Source organism: Trichosurus vulpecula, chromosome 1 (assembly GCF_011100635.1).
Source record: "Trichosurus vulpecula isolate mTriVul1 chromosome 1, mTriVul1.pri, whole genome shotgun sequence".
In the NCBI taxonomy this organism is placed as follows: domain Eukaryota; kingdom Metazoa; phylum Chordata; class Mammalia; order Diprotodontia; family Phalangeridae; genus Trichosurus; species Trichosurus vulpecula.
Genome location: NC_050573.1, coordinates 178,014,708 through 178,040,200, shown reverse-complemented (window position 1 = coordinate 178,040,200; position 25,493 = coordinate 178,014,708). Strand labels below are relative to the sequence as shown.

At 40.5% G+C, this 25,493-nt stretch overlaps 1 protein-coding gene across 3 annotated transcripts in view; it reads left to right on the top strand.

Moving 5' to 3' along the window:
- Positions 1–25,493, top strand: part of NEDD9 (neural precursor cell expressed, developmentally down-regulated 9) — a 234,412-nt gene that overhangs the window by 193,375 nt on the left and 15,544 nt on the right. For all 3 annotated transcript variants that reach the window (XM_036741258.1, XM_036741257.1, XM_036741259.1), the window contains one exon: positions 9,997–10,443. In XM_036741258.1, coding sequence (XP_036597153.1) covers positions 9,997–10,443 — 447 coding nt within the window. The remainder of the gene's footprint in view (positions 1–9,996; positions 10,444–25,493) is intronic.

The following is a 25,493-nucleotide window of genomic DNA, read 5'->3' as shown; positions in this document are numbered from 1 at the left end:
ATTTAACATTCTTTCTTTAAATTTTGAATTCCAAATTCTCTTCATCCCTCCCCTCCTCCATTCTTGAGAAGGCAAGCAATTTGATATAGATTATACATGTGCAGTCATGCAAAACATATTTCCATATTAGCCTATGTTTAAAAACAGACCAAAAAGCCCAACCAAGTAAAGTATGCTTCAATCTGCATTCATAGCTTGATTTTTTAAATGCCTTTCATAAACCCCATAACTCAGTATTTGTTCCTTTGGCACTGTGCCATCATAGACACTAGTATGTAAAAGGAGAGAAATAACATTTGAAACTCTACTATGTACCCTACTTTGTTTGAAGACTTTTAGGTAGAGAGAACTCACTGCCACCTCTCCCTCTTTAGGAGATCTCTGTTTGTTAGGAAGTTGCTCCTTACATCAAGCCAAATTTGCCTGTAGCTTCTACTCATCCACTCCCAACCATGGGGTCATCTTCACCTCCTCACTCTGACTTATGCCACGTATCCATTCCATTGCCAAATCTTTTTGTTTCTACCTTCACATTTCTCATAGATGTCTTCTTCTGTCTACTCACACAGCAACCACTAGTTCAGAACCTTATTACCTCTACCCTGGACTACTGCTCCAGTCTTCTAATCAATCCTCCTGTTTCAAGCCTCTCCCCACTCGACTCCATCCTCCATTCAGCTGTCAAGGTGATTGTTGTACGGCACAGGTCACCTCCCTACCTGATGAGTTCTTAGTGGCTCTCTGTTACCTTCAGGACCCTCTCTTTGATAATTAAAGTTCTCCCTAACTTGGTCCCTTTCTGTCTTTCCAATCTTGGTAGGTAAGACTACCTAGCAGAAGAAATGCATTGCTCTCCTCCACATGCTTTATAGTATAGCTCCTCTGGCCTTCTGGCACTTTCCTGAAAAGGACACTTTTATCTCCTATCTCTCTGTACCTTTGCACTTGGCTGTGCCCAGTCATTAGAATGCCCTGTCACCTCGTCTCTTGGCTTCCTGGTTTCCTTCAGCTCAACTCAGTTCCTCCCTTCCACAGAAGGCCTTTTCTGGTCCCCTTTTACTTCCTCCATATATAACACTCCACCTTGGCCTTCTCCCTGAGATTACCTTCCCCCTACTCTCTGTACATGTGAGTGTGTGCAGACACATACAAATACATACATATGTATGTATAAATATATTATGTTAGTATATACCTAGCTATGCACATGTTGTGTTTTCCATTAGGATGTGAACTTGAAGAAAGGGACAATGTTTTTTGCCTTTCTTCATATTCCCAGTGTTTATCAAGGTGCCTGGCACATAGTAAATGCTTAATGAATGAGTAATTGATGACTAACTGAACCATCTCTGAGGTACTGTCATAGGGGAATACTGTGATCCATGCTAAAGGATCACAGGGGCTTGAGGATCTAAGGAAAGGCATCCACCTCTTGGCAGAGAACTAGTGTGGCCTAGAAGTATGGAATGTGACATTCAATTTCAGACGTGGGCAATGTTTTGATTTATTTTGCTCAATTACACCTGTTTGTTAGCTGGGAAGGTTCTGTAAGGAGAAGGGACATCAGTTGGGAATGATGATGATATTAAAAGAAAAAGTAAAGGGAATCAATAAAGCATTTTTAAAGACCCAAGGGAAAGCTGGGATCTGGGGCTGAGTGAATAGAATCAAAAGACAGAACAGATAGGCATGAAAACATACGCCGAGGTAGTATTAAGGCTATAGGGAGAAAGCATAGTTTAGAAACTGAAAACATTTGGTCAAAATTAGTCAAGATCACAAAGGAACCTTGCTAAGAAAATATTGGCTGATAATGCCTACTGGTCAGTTCAGTGTAAAATACTGGAACTTAAATTCAAAAAGACAGTTGGGTGTCCTTTTAGATGGGGTATGCTTGCTGAATGTTGTATGAGTGAATGAATGAATGAATGAATGAGTGAGTGAATGAAGCTGTGTCTTTATCTTTGCCCTTCTATCCCAATTAGTCCAAACCCCATTTTCCTAACTTGGACTGGATATAAGAAAGTCAAGTAATATGCCAGCACTGAAGCCTTGGCAAGGATTCCTGGGTTGTAAAAATAGATCAAAAATAGGAAGAGGAAGAGGTCTTGTCACAAAGCCTGGTCACTGGTGATGCTATCAGTACATGGTTACAGCTGACATAGGGAGACGCCTCCTTTGTTTCTCAGTTCTCTTGAAAGAGAAGCTTATACGGTCATGGAAATTATAAGTCCCACTCTTCCCTTCTGCTTAGAAGTGCACATGACTCTCCTGACTGAAGCACTCTAAACTCTCCCTGCCTTTTGATAGCTAGGTAGGGAAGGACAAAAAAAGGTAATCACGTGACTTAGGGTTATAGCTCCCCATGAGAAACAGGCGTTTTCCTCCTTCCCTATGAGAGGCATTTTCTTCCTCCTTGCCTCTGGTATCTTAGGAACCAGGAAAATAGCAGAATCTAAACACCTCACTGCTGCAGATTGCTACTCTGAAGGAAGGCGAGAGATCTCTTAAAGGGACCATTGTATTTAATCTCTGAGCTGGCTAGCTCCTTTTTTTCCCCTTGCTTTCCTGTTTGCTCTGTGATTGTATACACTTAGTGTGGTCTTCTTACTTACGTCATTCTCCGTTTATTTTATTAGGAAGGGCTGGACACTTTCCTGCCCGACAGCCCTGCATTTTGCCTTCTCCAGCCTTAAGACCTCTGGGACCTTCATTTTCACAATGGCTCAGTTATCTCATCATTACCACTGAGCTCCCTGCCCAGACTGGTTATCTGTGTAAAGAATGGGGGAGAATACTCTTAATTTTCTCTAGTCTGTTACTTAAAACAAATTCTTCACTGAACTTAGCTGGAAACAAAATCTCCCTATCTCTTCTATGCCAGGAAATTAGGCTTAAGAGTCTTGATGAAAAAAACTCATGATCTGTTTTCCAAACCTGAGGATCTACTTTGCTAACTTTTGCATTTGTCCTAAAATATCTTTCTATCACCTACTAAAGCTGATTTTTATGGGCATGCCGTACTTTATCCTAATATCTCCACTTCTGTGCCTCATAGGGGTAGCTCTGACAGGTCTTGCCAAACTGGAAAGGTTTCAAGTATGGCCTAGCCAATGGACTGAGGACTGTTATGTATGCCTTTGAGGACCAATCTAGCTAAGTTCAGAAAGGCTTATCACCAGGTTGGCCACAGAGTAGTCAATTTTGGGGGTATAGCAACTCTTGAAGACTTTCACCAAGGCTAAGTCAATGAAGGGAAAAGACATAACGCTGAAATCGTGCATTCTCTTGTAGTGTTTTAATGGTTCTAGGTTGTAGCATTAGGTTTGCTGATTTCCCATTTTGCCTGTTTCTCATAGCGAGGTATAACCCTAAGTCATGTGATTACCTTTTTTTGTCCTTCCCATTTGATGGGAACATTTCTGAAACTCAATCATACAACAAGCATTTATTAAGCACCGAGACCTAGAGTGGCCAAAGTGCCCTGCCTAAAGCCCAATGTCAGCAAGCAAGACTTGAACTTTAACAGATGTTTACTGAGTCAAATTGTGGCACATTGGAAAGATTTCTGATTTCTGGCTACTGAGGGACAAGTCACTTCAGCTGTCCCAGCTGCCCCCCAGAATTCTCTCTCATTCTGGGTTTTTAGATCTGAGTATACATGGACCTTTCCCTTCTGTTGCTTAATTTCTAGTCACCTATGTTCCCTGCAGTAATGATCTAACTGGTTATAGAATTCCCATTGTCCTCCTATCTCATATTTATTTATTGTGTGTCTTAGCCGTCCCAGCTCTAGAGATAAATTCCCTCTTTCAGGAGAATGGCCCCCATTGCTTTGGAGTTGCTTTGAGATGCCCAGATTGCCAACTTCCTGCTGTGGTAGAATCACACCTCTAAACTAAAGGTGAGAATACAAGGCTATGACCATTGGAAAGAGCTCTAGCTTAGAGTTCTTTGATGTTCTCCCTGAAGCTTTGAGTGAAGGTAGTTTCTTATATACAACCTTGGATTGTCTGAAGAAGTTGATTTGGTTGTGAATTCACTTAACCCCTATCCATAATTGGCACATGACTCTTCTGATCTCTGATTGTTTAACATATAGCCTTCCCCAGTTACTGAAGGATTAGACTATAGGACCATGAGCAAGGCATTCTACTCTGTAGGACTTAAGTTTCCTTATCTTCACTATCAGAGAGGCTAGGATTTAGCTGCAATGTCCTCCCCACCTCAGAGGAGCCCTTGAGTGTCATCACTGGAATGTCACTTTCCTTGTTCCCTTGTTGGGGTTTATGTGACAAGTCATTGCTTGTAGTTGTTATGGTGGGGCCCAGGGATTTCAAGAAATAGTCTGTATGAAGTTGAATTCTGGTGGTGGGTGAGAAATCTCAGTGGTTGCTAAATAGATATGGTAAACTGGACAAAATGGAACCCGTAGCCAGGCTGTTAGAAAAGTATAGAGTAAGGTAGGGAAGCTAAAAGAGAAGCCAAGATACTGTGTGGTGCTATGAAAAGAGTCCTGGACTTAGGATGCCAGGATTCCTAGATCTTAGCACCTAAGATTTGGAATTTGAAGATATTATCTGATATAACCCTCCCATTTTACAGATAAAGAAACTGAGGCCCAGATAAGTAAAGTCACCTTCCCAAGGTCACACAGTAGGTAATGATAATAATAATAATAATGATGATGACAACATTTATGTAGCACTTACTGTTATGCCAGGCATTATGCTAAGCATTTTATAAAATTTGTCATTTGTCAATGATGTGTTGTCAAATGGCAACATATGTCATTTGATCCTCACAAGAACCCTGGGAGTTAAGTAGGTGCTAATATTATCCCCATGTTACAGATAAGGAAACTGAAACAACAAAGGTTAGATGACTTGCCCAGGGTCACACAGCTAGTAGATGTCTGGGGCTGGATTTGAACTTAAGTCTTCCTGACTCCAGGCGCGGTGGTCTATCCACTGCCCGCTCAGCTGCCTCACAGGTTTGAGGCTGGCTGTACCACTAACTAGTGGTATGACTCTTGGGTAGGTCTCTTCTTCTGTCTAAGTTCCATGTCTGCATCTATAAAATTAGGTTAGTGTTTGCACTGCTGTTGTGATGGTTAAAGCAGATTTGTTTGTGAAACATGCTTTGAACCATAAAACATTATGTGAATTGAAACTTTTATGAATATCTAACAACTTGCAGATTTTGTTTATTATAGAGGTCATTATTAGAACTATATCACACAATGGCATTATTTTGTAATGGAGTCCTAGCCAGGAAGAACCTTACTAGGTCTCAAAGTCAGTAAGGACCAGACCATTTGTTTTTGTTAACATCAAGCTTGTAGCTAAAAAAGTCCCAGCACCAATATAGGAAGTTGGACTGATTACAGAGGAATCTACACTCAATGGAGCAAAGGGAAATCCCAGATTTAGAAAGTTTAACAACCCTGTTCTGACCTCTGCGCCTTTCTACCCCACCCTCAAAAAAATAAAATAAAATAAAAGGAAATGGATAAAGGGGCCCTTTCAGTGGGAGGTCTTAAGTGGTTTTGGCTTTTGGGTTTGATTTAATCTGTATCATCCCCCTCCGCTCACACTGCCTTCCAGAAAGTAGCTTGAGCAGCCTTGGACCTTTCAATCTCCTTGTCTTTGTTCAATTTCTGTACTCATCCTTGGAGGCTCAGCTCAAATCCTACTGCCTGTGTGAGGCCTTCCTACTAGTAAGCACTGTACAGTTATCAATACATTATCACATTTGATCCTCACAACAACTCTGGGAGTAAGGTGCTATCATTATCACCATTTTACAGTTGAGGAAACTGAGGCAAACAGGTTAAGTGGCTTGTACAGGGTCACACAACTAGTAAGTATCTGAAGTGGGATTTGAATTTCAGGTCTTCCTGACTCCAGGCCTAGCACTCTATCCACTACACCACCTACATGCCTCTAAATAAAGCATTTATTTGGTGCCTACTATATGCAGGTCATTGTACCAAACCTTACTGGGTTCCCTGAGTCTGTGACATTTACCATGGAACAGTACCTGGATTTTCCTTAGTAACATTCAATGATGGCCATAGGCATTATACCCTGGCACTTCTTTCTTAACTAAGAATATTCATCAGTGTGTGAATAGGTGTCATGCTGTTGCTGAAGTCCCTGGTGCTAAGAACCCCATCAGGCATCGCTTTCTAAATACTAATCTCCGCAGGCAGTGGGGGAAGACTGCTGTGAAATAATGGACGACCAATTAGGATAACTCACCCGATGGTGCCTCAGTTAGCATTGACAATGGGAATGGGAAAGTACTTTGCAACGAAGCTGCATTTGAGGCAGGTCCAGGAAGCAAGCATTCACATGCTGTTTACCAGGTGGTGAGAAGGTTACTGGGACACAGACAATAAACCACCAAGAATGACTTTCACATGGGAATTTCTATCTGCTTCTAATCACTCATGGTTCAGCGCTTCATTCAATTCTGTGTGTTGTTCCATTGAATTGACCCAACTCTAAAACGCAGTTTATTTATTTATTCTGAACTGTGTGCTGTTGTCTCTGGCCTTCCTACTGTCTTGAGTTTCTCTCCTTTCTATCCTTTTGAGCCAATAGAATTGCCTGGCTCTTATCCCTCAGCCCCGGAAGAACTGGAAAGGGGTTCCATTACTTGTGATTCCATCTCTGGTGCTTCCTTATTGACCATTCACAATTGTTGAATAACCAAGGAGAAGAGAACAGAAACAGACTCCTGTGTATGCAAGGTGGAGCTCTTAGGACCACATACTATGAAATTAAAGGACAAACAATGGTTTCGTCTTGAGTAATGAAATGTAAGCAATTCTTTTTTGTGTACCCATCATAGTATATCCAAGAAGCTGATGGAGGGAGAAAGAAGAAGGGAAGGTGGGTGTTCTGATACAATCAGGACTCTCCTTAAACAAGAATAGGATTCTCCATAATTTTCTCCTTATGTTGCCTTTAACTGTTGGAAGGAAGAGGCTGAAACTTCCTATCAGAGTCACTGTATGTACCAAATGAAGTCTTCACATAAAACACAATCACTTCACTATCCTTTAAACTCCTTTGGCAGCTCATGTTGGGGCAGCTATGTGGCATAATGGATAGATGGACTTGGAGTGAGGATGACCTAAGTTCAGATTCTACTTCTGGTGTTTGTTAGCTTTGTGACCCTGGACAAGTCGTTTAGCCTTTTCTACCTCAATCTCCTCACCCGTTAAATGGGGATTAAAAATACTGCCTACTTCAAATTACATAATATATGTAAATGGTTTTGTAAAGCATAAAGTCCTAGAGTAGGCAGTAGGAATAGTAGGTAGTAATAGTAGTAAGTAGTGGTGGTGGTGGTGGTGGTGGTGGTGGACCTAAGAGACTTATCTGAATTCTCATAACCAGAACCATTCTGCCTCATTCTTGACCATTACCAAGGTACCTGAGGGTCTCATTCTTTCTTTCTCATGTCCAGATAACTCCACTGATTAGGAGGAGCTGGATTGGAAACCATGGCATCAGGGCTTGGGTGTTTGCATAGTAATCGCCTCTCCATACCACTTGGAGAGGAGTCCCCCCTCACTTAGGTACGACTGACACTCCAGATCAGAATCAGCATGGAGCATTGGAAATGCCACCACTTTTGTGACTTGACCAAAGGAAAAAGAAAAAATAGTTAGGGTAGGACAACTGCAAAAGGATAAAAATTATGGGATTATATTAAAATTTTACATGAGGAATTACAGTGAAAAGAGTGCCAGATTTGGAGTCAAATGGCCTGGCCCTGAACTTAATTTTGCTATCTGTGTGACTTTTGAACAAGTCATTTAGCCTTTCTCTAAAAATGGTGTCTTTATGTAATAAGTTCAAAATGAATAAAAAAATTAATTAAAAGGGTGAGAGGAAGGGGGAGCTGGACTACATGACTGTTGAAGTTTCATTTAGCTCTACACATAACATTCTAAAAGGGATGGATATGAACAACAACAGTAGCCAGAAAACTCACTAATCATGGATAGCTTCCAACACAATCTTATCTAAGAAGTATTTATTAAAAGTGTGTTCTGTACAAAACTAAAAATAATTCCTGCCCTTGATAAGCTTACATACTACACTTCCGTGATTGGAGAGGGCAAAGTCAATTCACTCACTCTAGCAAATCAACAGCCCTTTCCCCAATCAATAATCATCACTACAGTGATATTAATTACATGTAAGTGTTTTAGCTGAAGTACTCAAAATATTGCTTTTCATTTTCAAGTGCATGCAATAAATATAAGGCTGACCCTGCCTTCCTTGTGCACCGGGAAGTAGGCAGGCATGTGGTAATGGCTGCCAGCATGCTGGGAAACATCACTAGAGCCAAGAAATGAAATGTTTGGAGGCCTTTGAAAGGGTTCCAAGAATGTCAGCACAAAGTTCCTGCCTCCTTTCTGTTGAATGCCCACTGTGGCTGTCTGTACTGAATGTGCCAGACAGGCCATCATACAGAGAGAGAGCAAGTGTTTATTGGTTCAATGAAAAGAGAAGCCACAGTCTTCCAAGCATCAATGGAGAGATTCAAGTCACAGGCAAAAAAAAGGCAGAAGGATTACTTCATTCTAATAGAATAGGTATGAGCAGGAATTGGGAAGAAAAATCATGTTCCCTAAAGCATGATATGATGAAAAGAATATTGGATTTGGGGTCAGAGGGCCTACATGCAAATTCTAGCTGTACCATTTACTACTCTGCCATTGGGTAAGTGACTTAGCCTCTCTAGGCCTGCTTTTTTATCTGTAGAATGAGAGGGTTGGATATTATGGTCTCTAAGGCCTCTTCCAATTCGCCATCTATTATCCTATGTTATATGAAATGTCTTCTCCACAACCCAGGGAAGATTAGGCAGCTAGGCCAAGGAGTAGATAGAGTGCTGGTCCCAGAGTCAGATAGACAATTTCACATGCAGCTTTGGACCTTTACTAGTGATGTGGCCCTGGGCAAGTCACTTAACATCTGCCTCAGTTTCTTCCTCATCTGAAATGAGGATAAGAGTTGTAAGGATAAAATGAGATATTTGTAAAATGCTTTGCAAAATGTTTGCATAGCCACACAGTACTTAATTCTTGATTATCTATGGGTGAGTTGTCGATTTTGTGGGTTGTCTATGGCTCCTTAGGTGTCTTCAATAATGACGAAGAGTGATTCAGTAATGAAGCCCAAGATTTCAGGGTGATGAGGCATTTGAATATTTATATATGGACAATTGCATTTCAACACCAAATAGAAATTATATTTGCATTATCTTTTGATTTGGATTATCTGTGCCACTTCTGCCCACTAAGAATTGGCAATGTAGTATGTCTAATAACAATCTAAAGTTCTTTTTCCTGACTGACTTTAAGAAAAAAGAAAGCATTTCATGATATAGTCTACAACTTTTGCTGAAGTCCTACTCCATTGCCTCATTCTGGTGTAAAGGGAACCTTGGGATCTCCAAGAACTGTCAGCTGAGTACAAGCTCTAGCAGGCCCTACCTACCAACTTAGACAAATCTCTGATTACAGGCTTGACAATGAATTGTATGTACCCTCTCTGAGGACCAGCTGAGCTAAATTGAGGAGGCTTATCACTAGAAGATTGATTACTGGGCAATGAATGAGTTTATAAAGTGACTCACACAGATTTCAGCTAAGATATGATAGGATTGCCATTGGTGTTACTGAATGGAGAACCCATACCATTGAAATCATAGGTCCTTATGGTATTGTAATGAATATAACCTACTAGTCCAAGAATCATCCAGCTTTCTGACACCTGGCAAGGAGGCAGACTAATGTCAATTATGGGAACAATCTCTCTTTGTGTGACTTTATTATCTATTGTTTGAACTCTTCTTTCTAGGAAGGCCCCCCTTCCACAAGTGAATGAGCTTCAAGTGTTAAAGGAATTAAGGCTATGTTCTAATGTATATTTATTTTTGTTTTTGCCTCCTTTCCTTCCTTCTACATAGAATCTTATGGCAAGAGCCTTGTATGACAATGTTCCTGAGTGTGCAGAAGAGTTGGCATTCCGCAAAGGAGATATACTGACTGTGATTGAGCAGAATACTGGTGGGCTGGAAGGATGGTGGCTCTGCTCTTTACACGGAAGGCAAGGCATCGTCCCAGGCAACCGTGTGAAGCTTCTGATTGGTCCATTGCAGGAGAGTTCCTCCAATCAGGACCAGCCCTCTTCTGGACTAATGCACCAGAGTTTTGGCCCACAGAAAGTCTATCAAGTGCCACACTCACAGGCTTCATCTCGGGATGCTGTCTACCAAGTACCACCATCCTATCAGAATCAGGGAATTTACCAAGTACCTACGGGCCATGGTGCTGTAGAGCAAGATGTATATCAGGTGCCACCATCAGTACAGAGAAGCATTGGTGGGACCAATGGTTCCCATTTAAGTAAAAAGGTGAGTACTTTCCTTTCCCGTTATTTACATTTGGAACATGGGATATGAAAACTTGATACCACAGAGGCAGTAACCAATCCAGAATTGTAGCTCAGATATTCCCGTTATAGATTGCTCACCACTATTAAGCATCCCTTCATCTCCTTAGTAAACAAGTGCCAAGTTTTATAGCTTGAAAAGCTGTCAGATCTCTCCTACTCTTTCTCTTCCTCTGATACTAGAAGGCATCAGATGCTGTGAGTTGCATCATGATGCCAAATAACCTGCTTAGGAAAATAATGACATAATAGAAAGAACACTGGACTTAGAGCCAGAAGACCTGTGTGCACATCTCAGCTCTTTTGCTTACTACCTGTGACCCTGCACAACTGAGATTAACCTCTATGGACCTCAGTTTCTTCATCTGCAAAATAAATGAATGAATGAATGAATGAATAAGTGAATTAATTAATTAATAAGGGGTTGAATGATACCATTTCTAAGATATTTTCCATATTTCAAACCCAGTGTTCCTTTGAAACTGAATGAGGAAGATGGTTAGAAGTCACCTCTACTATCTGTTTCTGAAAAGCAGCCAATTTAAAGGTTGAAACACAGCACTAAATTTTGAAAGAGATTTTGTTCCATCCCTTCTGAAAAGAAAAAAAAAATCCTGTAAATGCTTAAGGCGAATATGGTTGAATCTTAGAATATAGATTCATGAGGTGTTTAACTAAAAGAAGAATTTTCAATATCTCATTTATTTCAATTCCACAAATATTTATTAAATGCATACTATATGCAGTGCATTGTATAAGTTAGGTGATATCCAAAGTCAGGGGATTTGGATTCAGTCAAAGGGCTGCATTTGAAGATCTAGAGGGCCACATGTGGCCTCGAAGCGGCAGGTTCCCTACCCCTATCCAAAGTTTAGCTAAGACACAAGCCCTGCCCGCAAGAAGCTTCTACTCTCACAGGGTGATAAAATACAAAATAGTAACAGTAATATTAAACGATATTAATATTAAATGATAAGTTCATCGTAGGGCAGTAGATGGGAGAGAATCATTACTGAGCATGGGCATCCGAGATGGTTTTGTAGAGGACAGTGAATATGAACTGGGTCTTAAAGAATGTGAAGGAATTCAACAGACAGTGGAGTAGGGAAGGACTTAAGAAACAGTGAGTGCAAAAACAATAGATAACAGTTTCAGTCAAATGAGTCAAAAAATGAATTAAGTTATGGGAAATAACACTACAAAAAATGAGATCATCATGACCCTGGAGGACAGTAATTAGGTACAGAACAGTTTAACAAAGAAGAAATGTCTGAACATACTGACAGCAGTAGGGATGTATCATAGAGGTTAGAAGGAGTTTCCTGACTTAGCACTAAATACAAACAGCCTGCTTTGAGAAAAGCCAGTGTGTAAAAATATGAACTTAAAAACTGATGCATTCAGAAATGACTATTCACATTATAATAAAATACTTTGTTAAAGTGGGGTGGGTAGAAAGTCTACTGTGAGGTTTCTTTAAATATCAGTCTCTACTAATGAACATTTCAGGAATTGAAAATAACTATTATTTCATGAGTACCTGTACTACTTCACCAACTCTGACCACAATCAATCTGTTCCCATTTTGGTGAGGGGAAGGGGGTCAGGGGGTAGGGAACTGCTCATGTGATTTCAATTGGAAGAAGGAACCCCTTCTACCAATAAAGATAGGAACCTGCTTAGTCATAAAGTTGGTGAGGGCCCTGGGGGTTAAGTGACTGAAGTCACACAGCCAGTATACAACAGAGCCTGGACTGAATGTAGGTCTTCCATGACTCTGAAGGTGACTCTTAGACAGAACTATATCATTCTGCCTCTTCTGTAACTTGGCACATAGTTTTCATAAATTGCAGTGGCCACCCAAAAATCATTAGCTCATGGAGGCTGGTTCTCATATTGCACACATACACACACAATCTTCTGGTGATGAGACTCTCTAAGCTTAGGCTGGTTCTCATATTGCACACACACACACACACACACACACACACACACACACTCACACTCTCACACTCCACCCCCAGTCTCTCACTGGGCCTATAATCAAAATCTTTCTGACTGAAGAGAGTTTATACTCTGCTGTAGAGGCTTTGAGAAAACCATGGTGATCATGTCATCTCTATGTCAGGAAGATGCATCAGAGAAGAACAGAGAAGTGTATTTATAATATTATTCTTATAATAATTCTATAAAAAGAATGACTCTTCGAAAGCTCATCAGTAGAAATTGGAGCTGCAGCTATGTTTGAGTGATTGTGATTATCTTCAATTTTAATACTGCCCAAGGCAGTTAGATACAGCCCTTGCCCATGATGAGGGGGCTGAACTCGGTGCTCTTCCTAGATATTTCCCTCATCTGAAAACCTAGAAACTAATGGGCAGGGGTAATGGTGCTTAACCTGAAGTTCATGAACTTAGATGGACAAAAAATTTTTTTGTTTTAATTTAATTAATTAATTTAATATTTTTTAAACTATTGTATTATCACCCCTTTCCTTTGCATTTAAAAATGTGATTCTGAGAAAGGGGTCTGTAGATTTCACCAGATTGCCCAAGGGATCCATGGTCTGTAAAGAAGCCCTGGACTCAAAGGAATCCATGGCTAAAGCCAAACCTGGCTTCTGTTTCTAATGAGGAATGGCACAGTAGAAAGGTGTCCCTATAATGAAATGAATCTCCTCTTTCTTAGCACCATTTTGTTTGCACCTTAAAAATAGATTTCAGGGATTGGAGCTGGTGTGGAGCAGACAGGGAGGTTGAAAAGGAAACACTTTCTAGAAGGTGTGAGTATTTAATTCTCATCACAGTTTATGTTGGCAGGAAGGTCAATGTTTTCAAGCTTTTCAGTTTCCAGACTTTTGAAAAATGTAAAACTTTAAAGAAATTCTTTCCCTTTTGCTTTGCATTCATTACATGATGCCAGGGGAGGTGGAGCTAGGGCAAAATGGTCCTTGGTCTAATTTCCTTTGTATTCCTTTCTCTAACAACGTAAACTGTCTTGGGGTGATCATGTTAATTTTCTTCCCGTTTATATGTGTTGTCTCTCCCTATTAGGATATGGGCTCCTTGAGAGCATATGAGAGATAACTCAAATGTCTCACTTCTTGTCTTTACATCCTCAGAGCGTGGCACACATTATGTGCTTAATAAACACTTTTTCATTCATTCATTTATTCATTCATTCCTTGATTCTAAAAGCCTGGTGTTTTCTTGTATTCATCACAAGACAGGGACCAACCCATTTCCAAAGTAGCATGCTGGGTGGCTAAAGAAAATCTCCCTTATGAAGGGGGCGACAGTCTGACTAGCTCCACCATTAAAGGAGCAGATGAGGTCACCACAGAGGGACATTACCCCCTAGCCTTGAGCTCCTGCCACTCCAGGTTGCAAGGGCTCTGGGTTAGGAAGATGGGAAGGCTAGTAGCCAAGTAAAACAAGCTTTAGTCTCAGGCCCACATGCACCCAAGCCTGCCTCTTCCTATAGCTTTTTCGCCAATTAGCCATTGTGTCAATAAGAATCTTCTTTTGTGACTCTAGGTCCACTGGCCTGAGACTCTCCAGCGCCCCCCCCCCCCCACCATCCTACTCCACCCCCCACACATGCACATAGGAGGAGCTACCTTCCCTTGGGGAGAAGTTAGGATTGTTCGGTTGCTTAAAATCCCTTGTAGCTTTCCATAGGCCAGCAGCTGTTCTGAAACCCTTGTCATCATCTCCCTTTGTGCTGGTTTATGACTCAGTATCTTTCTAATGGGTGGGGAACCATACAAATGATTTAAGTAGAAGCACTGAGGAGGCAAACCCAGTGCACAGGGAATAAAAAGGTTTTTTTTTTCCCCCCCGAACCATCACTATCTTTTTTGGGTGGTTTCAGGCAAGACTTTTACATTCTATACTTCAGTTTTCTCATCTGTAGCATCCTGTTATTGCATGGCATGGTCCATAACGGTCCTTTTGAGGTAAAGATCAGGAAAAATAGGATCTTGTCCTAGAAGAAGAAACACAAAAAACCTCAATGTTAAGAAGCAAGTTAAGCCTGTGTATGTCAATCTGAGGGTGTTTGTTTTGGGATTTTTTAGAGTTAAAGAGCTCTACTGTATTTCTAGGCTTCAGAACCTTCAGCTGGCCTATTTTTTTTTTCTGTTAATGAGTCACTTTTTTAATAGACAGTGTTTTCAGTCTGCTTATTATCAATCCTTTATTTAGTTTTAACAGGGGAACTCCAGCCCTGAACCCCACCCTCTACAGACACATCAACTCCCATTCATGGCTTATTAAATCAGCATTTAGAAAAACAAGTAACTCTTTCCACCACAAAGAAAAGCAGCGATTTTTTTCTCCCTCCCCAAAGTCGGTTTTGAGCTTGCTCCCCTTACTCCACAATAATCTATAGATATGTATGTCATCATTGCTGAGCCCATAGAATGTGCCTAATGAGTGCATGGTTCTACTGTAAGTATTTATGATGATTTTATGTGGAGAATCATAGACTGTTGTAGTCATAAAGAATCTCAGTGGTTCCCTATTCCAACACCATCATTTTACAGGTTATAATCATAAAAACAGGTTTTAAATGACTCACTCATCCAGTGGGCTGGATCTAGACCATAAGGCTCCTAACTCTCAGACTAGAGCTATTTCCTATCATGCCATACTACCTTAAAGACCCTTTTGGAGTCATCTGGATTCCACTGGGCCTGGATAATGTTGGAAGCCTTACCTTGTATTGATTTTTCCCTCTTCTTCCTTCTGGGCATCCTCTGCTGCAAAGATCAGGGTCTTTAAGCCATAACTGGATCCCGGGAGGCAAGGTCAAGTGTCTACTTACTCATTTCTCTCTCTACCACACCACTTTCTTTGCCACTGGTGAAAATTGGATTGCAACTGTCTTTGGTTTATACCAGACCTATAGGGATAGAGGCAATCACTCAATCAACAAGCATTTAGCAAACATGTTCCATGTTCTAGGCATTACGTTAAGCACTAGGGATACAAGGAAAAAGAGACAGTTCCTGCCCGAGTGGAGCTTCCTTTTTTTTTGGTTTTGGTTTTGGTTTTTGGCAGGGCAATTGGGGTTAAGTGACTTGCCCAAGGTCACACAGCTAGTACAGGTGTCAAGCGTCTGAGGCTGGATTTAAACTCAGGTCCTCCTGACTCCAGGGCCAACGCGCTACTCACTGCACCACCTAGCTGCCCCGGAGCTTACATTTTAATAGGGGTGGGAGTGGGGAGTTGACCTACATAAATCAGAACATAACAAGTAAATACGGAGTAGATGGAATATACCTCTAGAGAAAATAAGATGACATTACATAAATCCTAAGATTCCATCTGGCACTATCCCGCTCATGTTACCTAGCACCTATCAAATATTTGACTCTGATAGCATCACCTTGCCTCAGAATTGTATGATGCAGCTTTGACAGTTCAAAGTGCCTTTAAAAATGTCCCTGGCTATATTCCGTACCCTCTGGGTGTGCACAGCAAGTGAGTTTCAGAGGGTGAGGAGATATAACATAGAACCTGCCTGTTGACCCATTTGGTCAGTAGAGCTGCTAGGTTTTCTGACATGTAGGATGATCATGAGAGGGCAAGAGTCTAAGTGTTTCCTCTGAAGACCCACACCTCAACTGCCTGCATCTTTTCAGGAAAAGAAAGGATTAATGGGGCAAACCGAAATCGTGACACCTATTTAATTCTGAGACCATTGAGACGATTTATACACTGCATTTTTCACTAATATTTAGGAAGCCTATTTTATTAAAGCATTTGTAGCAATGAAATTATATCGATACCCCTTCTCCCACCTCAAATCCCTTGCACAAAGGTGAGGTAGGTTCTAATGTTGAGTGGGCATTCAGGAAAGGGCCCAGCTACATTCTTTAGGATCACATTACATCATCACTAAGGCCTTCTTCCAATTGCCCAAAGTAGGAAAGAATCTGAGATTAGCAGGATGTGATTCACGGATTGTAATCATGTCTTTCTCCGCTCTGTACCTGAAAGGTAATCTTTGGTTCCAAAGAAGCAGATTAGCCAGGAATGTCTGCACCTTCTTGGACACTGAGTCATTATGAGTTACACTCAGAGAAAGGAATCCCCAGCAAACCGTGCCAGACTTAGTGTCTGGCTGATGGATGGAGGGCTTCCCTGATTGAATCTTGTGACCATGGAGAAATGGGGTTCTCTATTTAACTCCTTGTACCTTTTCTTTAAAGGAATCAAAATGAGTTCATAACCTAAAAGGTGAACCAAAGTACAAAAACTGAGTCCCACTAGCACACAAGAGATTTTTTCTAAGGCTTCTTCTACAACTTTGCTTATAAAAAGCCAAGGGGAAACAGGAACTTGATAAAAACATAATCCTAACTTAAGGGAGAAATTTTCTACTCACATTTCCTTAAAGTAGATGGGGAAGTGGTCCTTCATTCAAACCCCTAAACTCAAAAAAATTTGGAAAGTTACCCACAAATGGAGGTTATGTCCCCTCCCAGGCTTCATTCGCTGGCATTAAAAATGGGGAGTATCCTTTCTTAGCCTTGAGTCACCCACCCCAACAGAAATGAACTATAACACCTCCTCTCATTAACAAAGAAGTTTTTTGTCTGACCAGAGTCAGTGCCAAAGACTTCAAACCCAGTTTGTTACAAATCCCTTAGACTATAGATAATGCATGTTTTCAAGACTATGTTAATAACTAACATCTCATAAACCCACACCAAAGCACAGGAAGGTCATTCTCTTTTTAATATAATTATCTGCTAAATGATGATTCTTCTGGAGTGTTTATAATAACCATAATACCTAACACTCACACGGTGTCTATGGCTCATATGACATTATATGTACATTTTCTCATTTGATTCTCACAGCTCCTGTTAGGTGACTAGTTTGAACGTTATCATCATTTTAAACACTCAGAGACTGGCCCCAGAGAGATTAAGAGATTTGCCTGAAGCCATGCAGCAGAATTAGGGCCTGATTTTAGGACTTCCAAAAGGGTATAAAGCAGAGGGCCTAGCTAAATAGACAAGATTCCAATGCTTGGGATTCATATAAGCCAGATATTAGGCTCTTCCTTCGAGAACATTTAGTGGTTGAATGCGGAAGGTAAAGTTGGATTTAGTCAGGGGTGTGTTAAATTTTCAGTGTGAGCAATTTAGGGCTCGTTTTATTGTTTTGTTGATTGTTGAGACTTGAGAAAATGATGAAGAAAATATTAACGATGCAGATTAAAGTGTGCCATGTGCACTTTTATTTTGAGAGTTGGTTGTTAAATATTTATTTACTAGCACACCACTGGATTCAGTGATTAAACAAATCTAACCAGCAGCGGGGGAATACAGTGGTCAAAAACATTTCTAAATAGGCATGCTGGCCATACCTCACTTTGACTGCTGTTGTCTCTCCATTTACACTCACAGTAAGGGTTCCCGAAAAGTCATGTGTAAATCAAATCTTTGCAAACCAAATTGGATCTTAAATGTATTTAAAGGATTCCTGTGGTGAATTCATTTGTAAAGTAAAAAATCTTTTTGTAAGGAGCCTAGTTTTTTATCTGTTTAGGTTTTTAGATAGCTGGTTTCCTCAAATTAAGTCAAATTTGAATGAGGCTGTTTTGCCAGAAGATAGTTTGTTTCCAGACTGTCCACTAATTGATTATGTAATCTTTCAGATGCCTCTTGGTTGCTGGCTGCCCTTTTTTCTTCCTTCATAGCCTTAAATGTGTATGTATGCTTTTTACAGAATCCATGCCCAATAAATATTTGTTGAATTTCATGGAATATTAGAAATAATATGGAAATGACCCATAAATGTTTTTGAGCCAGCTTGCATTTTTCAGCGGTAGTAGTAGTAATGACAATGATAGCTAGATAATAACACAGCACCTACTATGTGCTTTACAAATATTACCTCATTTGATCCTCACAGTAGCCCTGGTAGGTAGGTACTGTTATGATCCCCATTTTATAGACAAGGAAAGTGAAGCAAACGGAAGTTAACTGACTTGCCCAGGGTCACACAGCTAATAAATGTCTGAGTTGGAATTTGAATTCAGCTCTTCCTGACTCCAGGCCCAGTGTTCTATCCACTGTACCACCTAGCTTCCCTCAAAAAGAAAGAGCTGGAATCTGGAGGTATTGGATATGGACCTTCAGATCGATGTAAGACGTTGATTCATTGGTTATTGTGGGAGATTTCTTTTCTGTTCGAGCCACTATGGGAATATAAGGACATATCTGAGGGCCTCCTCTGCCTTCAGAGAGCTGATGGTAAGTTTCAGAATTGGAATTTGCACCCAATTTCGCTGGCTCCAGGGACAAGATCTTTCTCCCTACATTACACTGTTAATAGAAGCAAGGACGTGTTGAAATGCTGCCTCAGCAGCTATTTCATTCAATGAAATGATCAGAAAGCCTCTCTGAAGCCCAAAATGATGGCATTGTGCTCGTTGTGGAACCTTCAACCTTCTAGAATTGGCTTTTTGGCTACATTGGCTTTTTCCATCACATAGAAGTATCTCTTTTAAAAAAAAAATCGTAAATTACCCTAAATCATGACAAATGACTTTACATAGCCTTGAGAGGCTACGGGGAGTAGCCCAAGAAATGATGGGAAGCTCTGAGCCTAGTTATGTTAAGGCATGTTCATGGGGCTTCTTTTTGTGGGATAGAATCCATAGGATCATAGACCTAGATTCTAGAGGCCTACCTAATCCAATCCCCTCTCTTTATAAAGGAGAGATTTGAGAATCAGATTAGTTGACACGTTCCTAGTCACACAAGTAGTAAATGACTGAGATGGATTTGAACACAGTTCTTTTCCAAAGCCAATGTTTTTGCCACTGCCCCCTCATATAGGGAAATCAAAGACAAAAAAAAAACCCTAAAAAGACTAATAACCACACAATGAACAAGGGAATCTGCTAGTATTGTTAGGATATTTCTGTGTGGATTTGAGGTGACATATTTTAGTGAGCTGAGAGGCTCTGCGTCCCTACTTGGCTACTAAGTAGGCATATGACCTTGGACATTCACTTTGCCTCCCTATTCCAGCTTTAAAATACTAGAATTGTAGCATGCTTTCTCATTTTAGAAATAACATGAGTTCACCAGAACAGTGAGGTTATAAGAATCAAAGACATTTCCATAAAAACAAAAAGTGACCCAACGAAGGCAATCCTGACAAACCTTCCTTAACTTTTCTTTCCGCTAATTCTTTCCCTTCTCTAGTGTCTCTTTCCAAAGGCAGAATAATCGCAGGAGAAAGGCTTAGGTTAAAGTATCAAATGCCATAGAGAATTGAAATTTGTCAGACCTGGGCCTGGTGTAATTTAGAAAAAGTCTCTTAAGAATGAGAGTTCTTATCCCTGCTTAGTCACTGAGAGCTAAGAAGGGCCAGCCCTCACACTGGGATCTAAGGGAGGGAGAAGAGGTGGAGGGGGGGAGGAATTTTTTTCTGCTGAGCTTCTTCCATTAATGCCCATGCCCTTGGAATGTCTAACCCTCATTGCTGATCTGTTTCCTCAGAGGGAAACTACACCCTGCAGGGTCTGGCACAGCCACTGGTGATATCAGTCAGTTCCCCATGTGAATCCTTGTCTTTTTGCTCAGTATTAAACCGTGAGAAGCTCTCCTATTTAGACAGAAATAATATCAGGAAGCACTGAGTTCCAGAAATCCTCAGCCTCTCACACTCTTCCCCTTCCACAGATCTGCATTTGAGGCATAAGTTTATTTATTGCATTACTTTTCATCTGAGATTAAAACAAAAAAATTCTAAGCCTACTGTAGGTATCTGCTAAAAAGGGGGCTCCCACTATGTTAAACTTATTTTGACATCAAAAGAACCCAAATATTTGTGCCATTTAACATTTTCTCAAAGTACATCACAGAGAATGGGACAAAAAAATGGCTTGGATGACAGAATCCCATAATCTTCTTTGTCTCTGAAAAAGGCAAAAGGCTTTTTTTTAAACTAAAAACAACTGGGCCCAAGCCGTCCTCGTTCTTTCTCTGAAGGGTTTCAGACTTCTCTTTGGAGTCTGGTCACCCCATAACTAAATATTGCTTTAGCTCAGATCATACAAAGAGCTTGCTGAAAGCAAGGGAGAGCAATGGTAGAGACTCAACAATCAAGCCACTGTTTCCAAAGAGTTTTCCCCACCATAGATGGGAATACGGCAAACACTGTGTCAGGCGAAAGAATGACACCCTCAGCTTCCCAGAGCTCAGTTGTGACTTGTGCCTCATTTGGGACAAGAAAGAGACAGTGATTTCGACGTGGTCAGCATAAGGCTGAGTTGTAGCTTTCATTCAACCTTCAAAGTGTCTTTGAAGGGGAGGAAAACCCTTGCCCCCACTCCTTTCACCCCAAGCACAAAGCAGAGCATTCGGGAGAAGTTCACCATGGCTGTGGCATGGGGGTGTATTTTTTAAGGCCAGACCCACTTTTCATTAGATTGTTGCTAAGTGAGTAAATAAATGAGCTCACCGCTACACCCAGCCTGGGCAGGAAGAATTTATAGAGAATTAATAAATCCAACAGAGGCAACATGTGGCTTTCTCTTCTGGCCATAGAAAAGCAACTAGTAATCTTGGATTTTCAACATGAAAACCTCTGAAACTCCACAATTTCAGGAGAGTAACTTTTAAGTTCCAGTGGGCAGGTCGTGGCATGGTTTGCAGGATTTTAGTTAAAGAGATAGCATCAGATGTTTCACGGGTATGAAGACAAAGAAGCGACTATAAGACATAATAAAGATGGCCAGGGTGGTCAGTCTGACTTTACTAAAGGATCTTAAAATGAAAATAAAGCCCTTCAGAAAGGCATTCTGGGCAATCCAAATGCAATCCAATGGATGCATGAAACCCTGATGCTATCCCTTTAACTAAAACCCTGAAAGTGACATTGTAAGTCAATCATGAGGAACCAATCTAATTTTACATTCTAAGCATACTGAAAAAAAGTGCCAATAGAACAATAATAATCAATGAAAATTACAATTTGAGATTTGAATAACCCACAGTGTTATTTGTAGTAAGAGACTAGAGTATGACAATTAGCCTTGGAGTCAAGAAGTCCTGAGTTCAAATGCTGACACACTCTAGTTTTGTCACAGTGGGCAAGTTATTCAACTTCTGAATGCCCTAGACAGCTTTCTAAGGCTAAGTCACATTTGAGTTGCTTATCTCTGTCATTGGAGAGAGTTTAGTTTCCTTGCCAAGAGGTGGTTGGGATCCCCCCAACATACACATGCGTTGTTTTTAATCACATGGTGTGATCTATTTATTTTTATCAAATATGTTTTCTGAACATCTACTGTATGTATTTAGGTAGATTAAGTCCTTTACCAGGATATACATTTAAATGTATTTATCAGACATTTTTCTTTTTCTCTGAAATTAATATATACACACAAGGGTCAGGATTTGAGGTAATAGCCTGAAGAAAAAAAGCAAAATATTACTTTAGCTTTAATTATCAAGTAATTCAGATAATATAATCCATTTCACTTATGACTATAGAAAACTAAGTACAAAGAATTAACAGATAGTACAGAAATGGGCACATTTCCCTCACATACAAGTCTCCCAAATGTATATTTTTAAGATCTTTTGACATTTTTTCTTACAGGTTTTATAGTGTTTGTTTTAAAGTATGACAGGAAGAAAAGATGGCAATAATGTGTGAAGGAAGGCTAACAGAAAGAAAGGAATGGGCAGAGTACAGAAAAGAGGCATGGGGGCAATGGGAAAAAAGTTAAAGGTAGGGGTATGGTGTGGTCATCAACAGATCTAGCGCTGAGTAGAGTCTAGAGTGGAGTCCATCTAGTTCAGCCCCTTCCTTTTACAGATGAAGAAACTGAAGCCCCATGTTTGGCCTTTCCAAAAACTGTCCATGCCTCAGTTCATACAAATATGTCCATGTTTCTTTGAATTTACATTCATCATTTCTTACTACATGATAACAATCCATTATATTCACATCCTAGTTTGCTTGACCATTCCCCAGTAAAGGGGGAGCCTTTTGTGTGCTGTTCTTTGCTACCACACAAGTGCTACTATGAACATTTTGGTAGATATTGGACCTAAGTTTCCACTTTTGACCTCCTTAGGGTATATGGCCAGTACTGGGATTGCTGCATTCAAAGGCATAAACAGATTAGTCACTTTTCTTGCCTGCTTACAATTTGATATTTACAAATGTTTGCCCATTAATTTTTTTGATTGGGCAGCTAGGTGGCGCAGTGAGTAGAGCACCAGCCCTGGAGTCAGGAGGACCTGAGTTCAAATTTGGCCTCAGACACTTGACACACTTACTAGCTGTGTGACCTTGGGCAAGTCACTTAACCCCAATTGCCCTGCCTTCCTCCCTCCTAAAAAAATTTTTTGATTGATGTCTTTTGTTTTTATATTACCTCTATTTTCAAATACCCCTCACCAGTAACAGAGAATGAGAGAGAGAAAAAGAGAGAGAGAGAGAGAGAGAGAGAGAGAGAGAGAGAAAGAAAGAGAAAGAGAGAGAGACAGAGACAGAGACAGAGAGATGCATTTCAAAAAAGGTCTCAACAAAGTCTTTATCTAAATCTTCAAGAGGCTTAGTAAGTATTCAGGAGGTTGGGAAAAATATAACAGTTGGCTTGCTTTATGACCTTGCAGCAAATGACTTAATCTTTCTGTCCCAATTTTCCCATCTGTAAGTGAGAATTATGCTCAGAGAACAGCCTTGAGATGAACAGTCCTGCATCTGGGCATCTCAGATACCACACACACCCTATGCATCTTGCTAAAGACCTGAAAAAATCCATTAGTTTATTTCATAAGGATGTCGTGAGTCCTCATACAACAAAGTTGCTTAGTTATTAAGCATACAGAATTCTGGGTAGCAGTGGCTTTCTCCCTTTTCTTTGATAATCACATCCATCACCAACTCCTAAAAAACAAATTTTCTACTGGGCTTGTCCCTTTTGGTGTGGTTGGTTGTCATAGTGATGGTGGTGATAATAATATGAATATTAGCATATAGCCTTAAAACAAAATTACCCCCAAGTGCCTGTAGGACCACACCCCGTTTTCAGTCATTATTTTTACTCGTAACTCCCACTGCCTTCTAAGCCTCCTTTGAACAAATCAGTGAAAGGAGAGTCTAATCTGGTTTAATTTTGAGGAAGTTCAAATTGCATTTTGTGTCCTCATCAAATAACATGAGCATTTGGAAGCAAACAGCTTTGAGATCTCTGGTCACTAATATATACACTTAATGACACCACCATCGCTTTAGACAGAAAGGTTGAACCGGAGGAATGGCCACAACTAGACATCTTCTAAGACTTGTTTGTCCTGTGCTTTGAGTCTGCTGAAGACATTAGTGTGGTGAGTGGCCCCTAGTCTAGTGCTTCCCTTGGAGATACACCTGTTGCTATCTGTTAACAGCCGGAGCAGAGGTGAAGGGAGAGTCAACCCGCTTGGCTATCAGAGCTGAAGCATATTTTGTCCTTCAGATGTCAAGAATGAGTGTTTTTCAAAGGAAGGGAGGGTTTTGTTTCCATTTCCTTTTCTTAAAAAATTTTCCCACATATTAGAGCTGCGAAACTTAAAAGAGCCCAGGTGTTTGTGACAAAACCTCCATGGAGGGAAAAAGGAAACAGTGCTGCTCCCACACTTGGCCTTGGTACCCTCCAACAAAGGATGGGGTCTTGTCGCACAGAGGGAGCAAGTTGGAGTTCTCCCATGGTTTCTAACTTATGCTCTCTTGCGTTTCTCACCATTACTCATTCTTTCAACAAGCATTTAATTAAATGCCTGTTATGTGTGAACAATTGTCGTAGGTGCTGGGGATACAAAGACAAAAAAAATTATACAGCTCCTGTCCTCATAGAGTTTACGTTCCACTAGGGGGGAAGGGGAAACAGTATGTAGAAAGATAAGTAAATACAACATAAAGCACTAAGTAAATACAAAATAATAAGGGAGTAGGGTACTAACTGGGGGCATCAGAAAAGGGTTCTTCTAGCAGGTGACAACTGAGCTGAGGTGTGAAGGAAACTAGGAATTCTAGAAGGAAGAGGTGAGGAAGAAGTGCCTCCTGCCATAAGGAACAACCCATGTCAAGGGATGGTGTAAAGGGATTAGAGGTGGAACTTTGTGTCTGTGCAACAGCAAGTTAGGCAAACAAGCATTTATTTAGTACCTACTATGTGCCAAGCACTGTGCTAAACTCTGCACGTGCTAAGTTGTAACATAAAGTTGAGTAGCAAGAAGTTTGCAAAGAAAGACTGGATGCAGATTGTGAAGGATTTTAAATGCTACATAGAGGAGTTAATAGTTTGTTTTAAAAGCAAAATGGAGACCCAGGAGCTTCTTGAAAAGTAGAGCGGCACAGTTACAGCTATGTTTTAGAAATATCATTTTGGGAACCTCATGAAGGATAGATTGGAGAGGTGATAGATTAGTTGGAAGACTGTATACCTCAGTTTCCTCATCTGAAAAATTAGAGGCTAGGACTTGATGGTTTCTAAGGTCCCCTCTAGCTCTAAATCTGTGATTCTGTGATCATTCTGTTGGCTCCATCATGAACCCTTCACTGACATACATGAGTTATGTTCTTCAGCTGCATCTTCATCTAATTGGTTCTGTTCACCTAGAACCAGCTCAGTTTGGAATTTGAAGTCCCCCTGAGGGAATTAAGGAAAGCTTCCCTGGAGCTTATCCTTGAACCCAGAGCATAGGTAGAATGACCTTTCTGGTTCTCTGTGTTGGCACCAATGAATCTCAGATGGACATAGACTTTATTTTGAATAGCTCTTTAGTTGCTTTGTGTATTTCACAGGTAGGAAGTATCTTGGGAGTATGGACCTTTTCTTCTTTCTCTCTCAGTCCCTAGAATAAAACTTGCTGGACATATGGTCAACTCAATAACCGATGCTTACTAAATTGAAGATCACCCTCTCTGACCCTGCTTTCACATCATTCATCTTCATCTTTGAATTTTCTAGCCCTCTCCCGGCTCC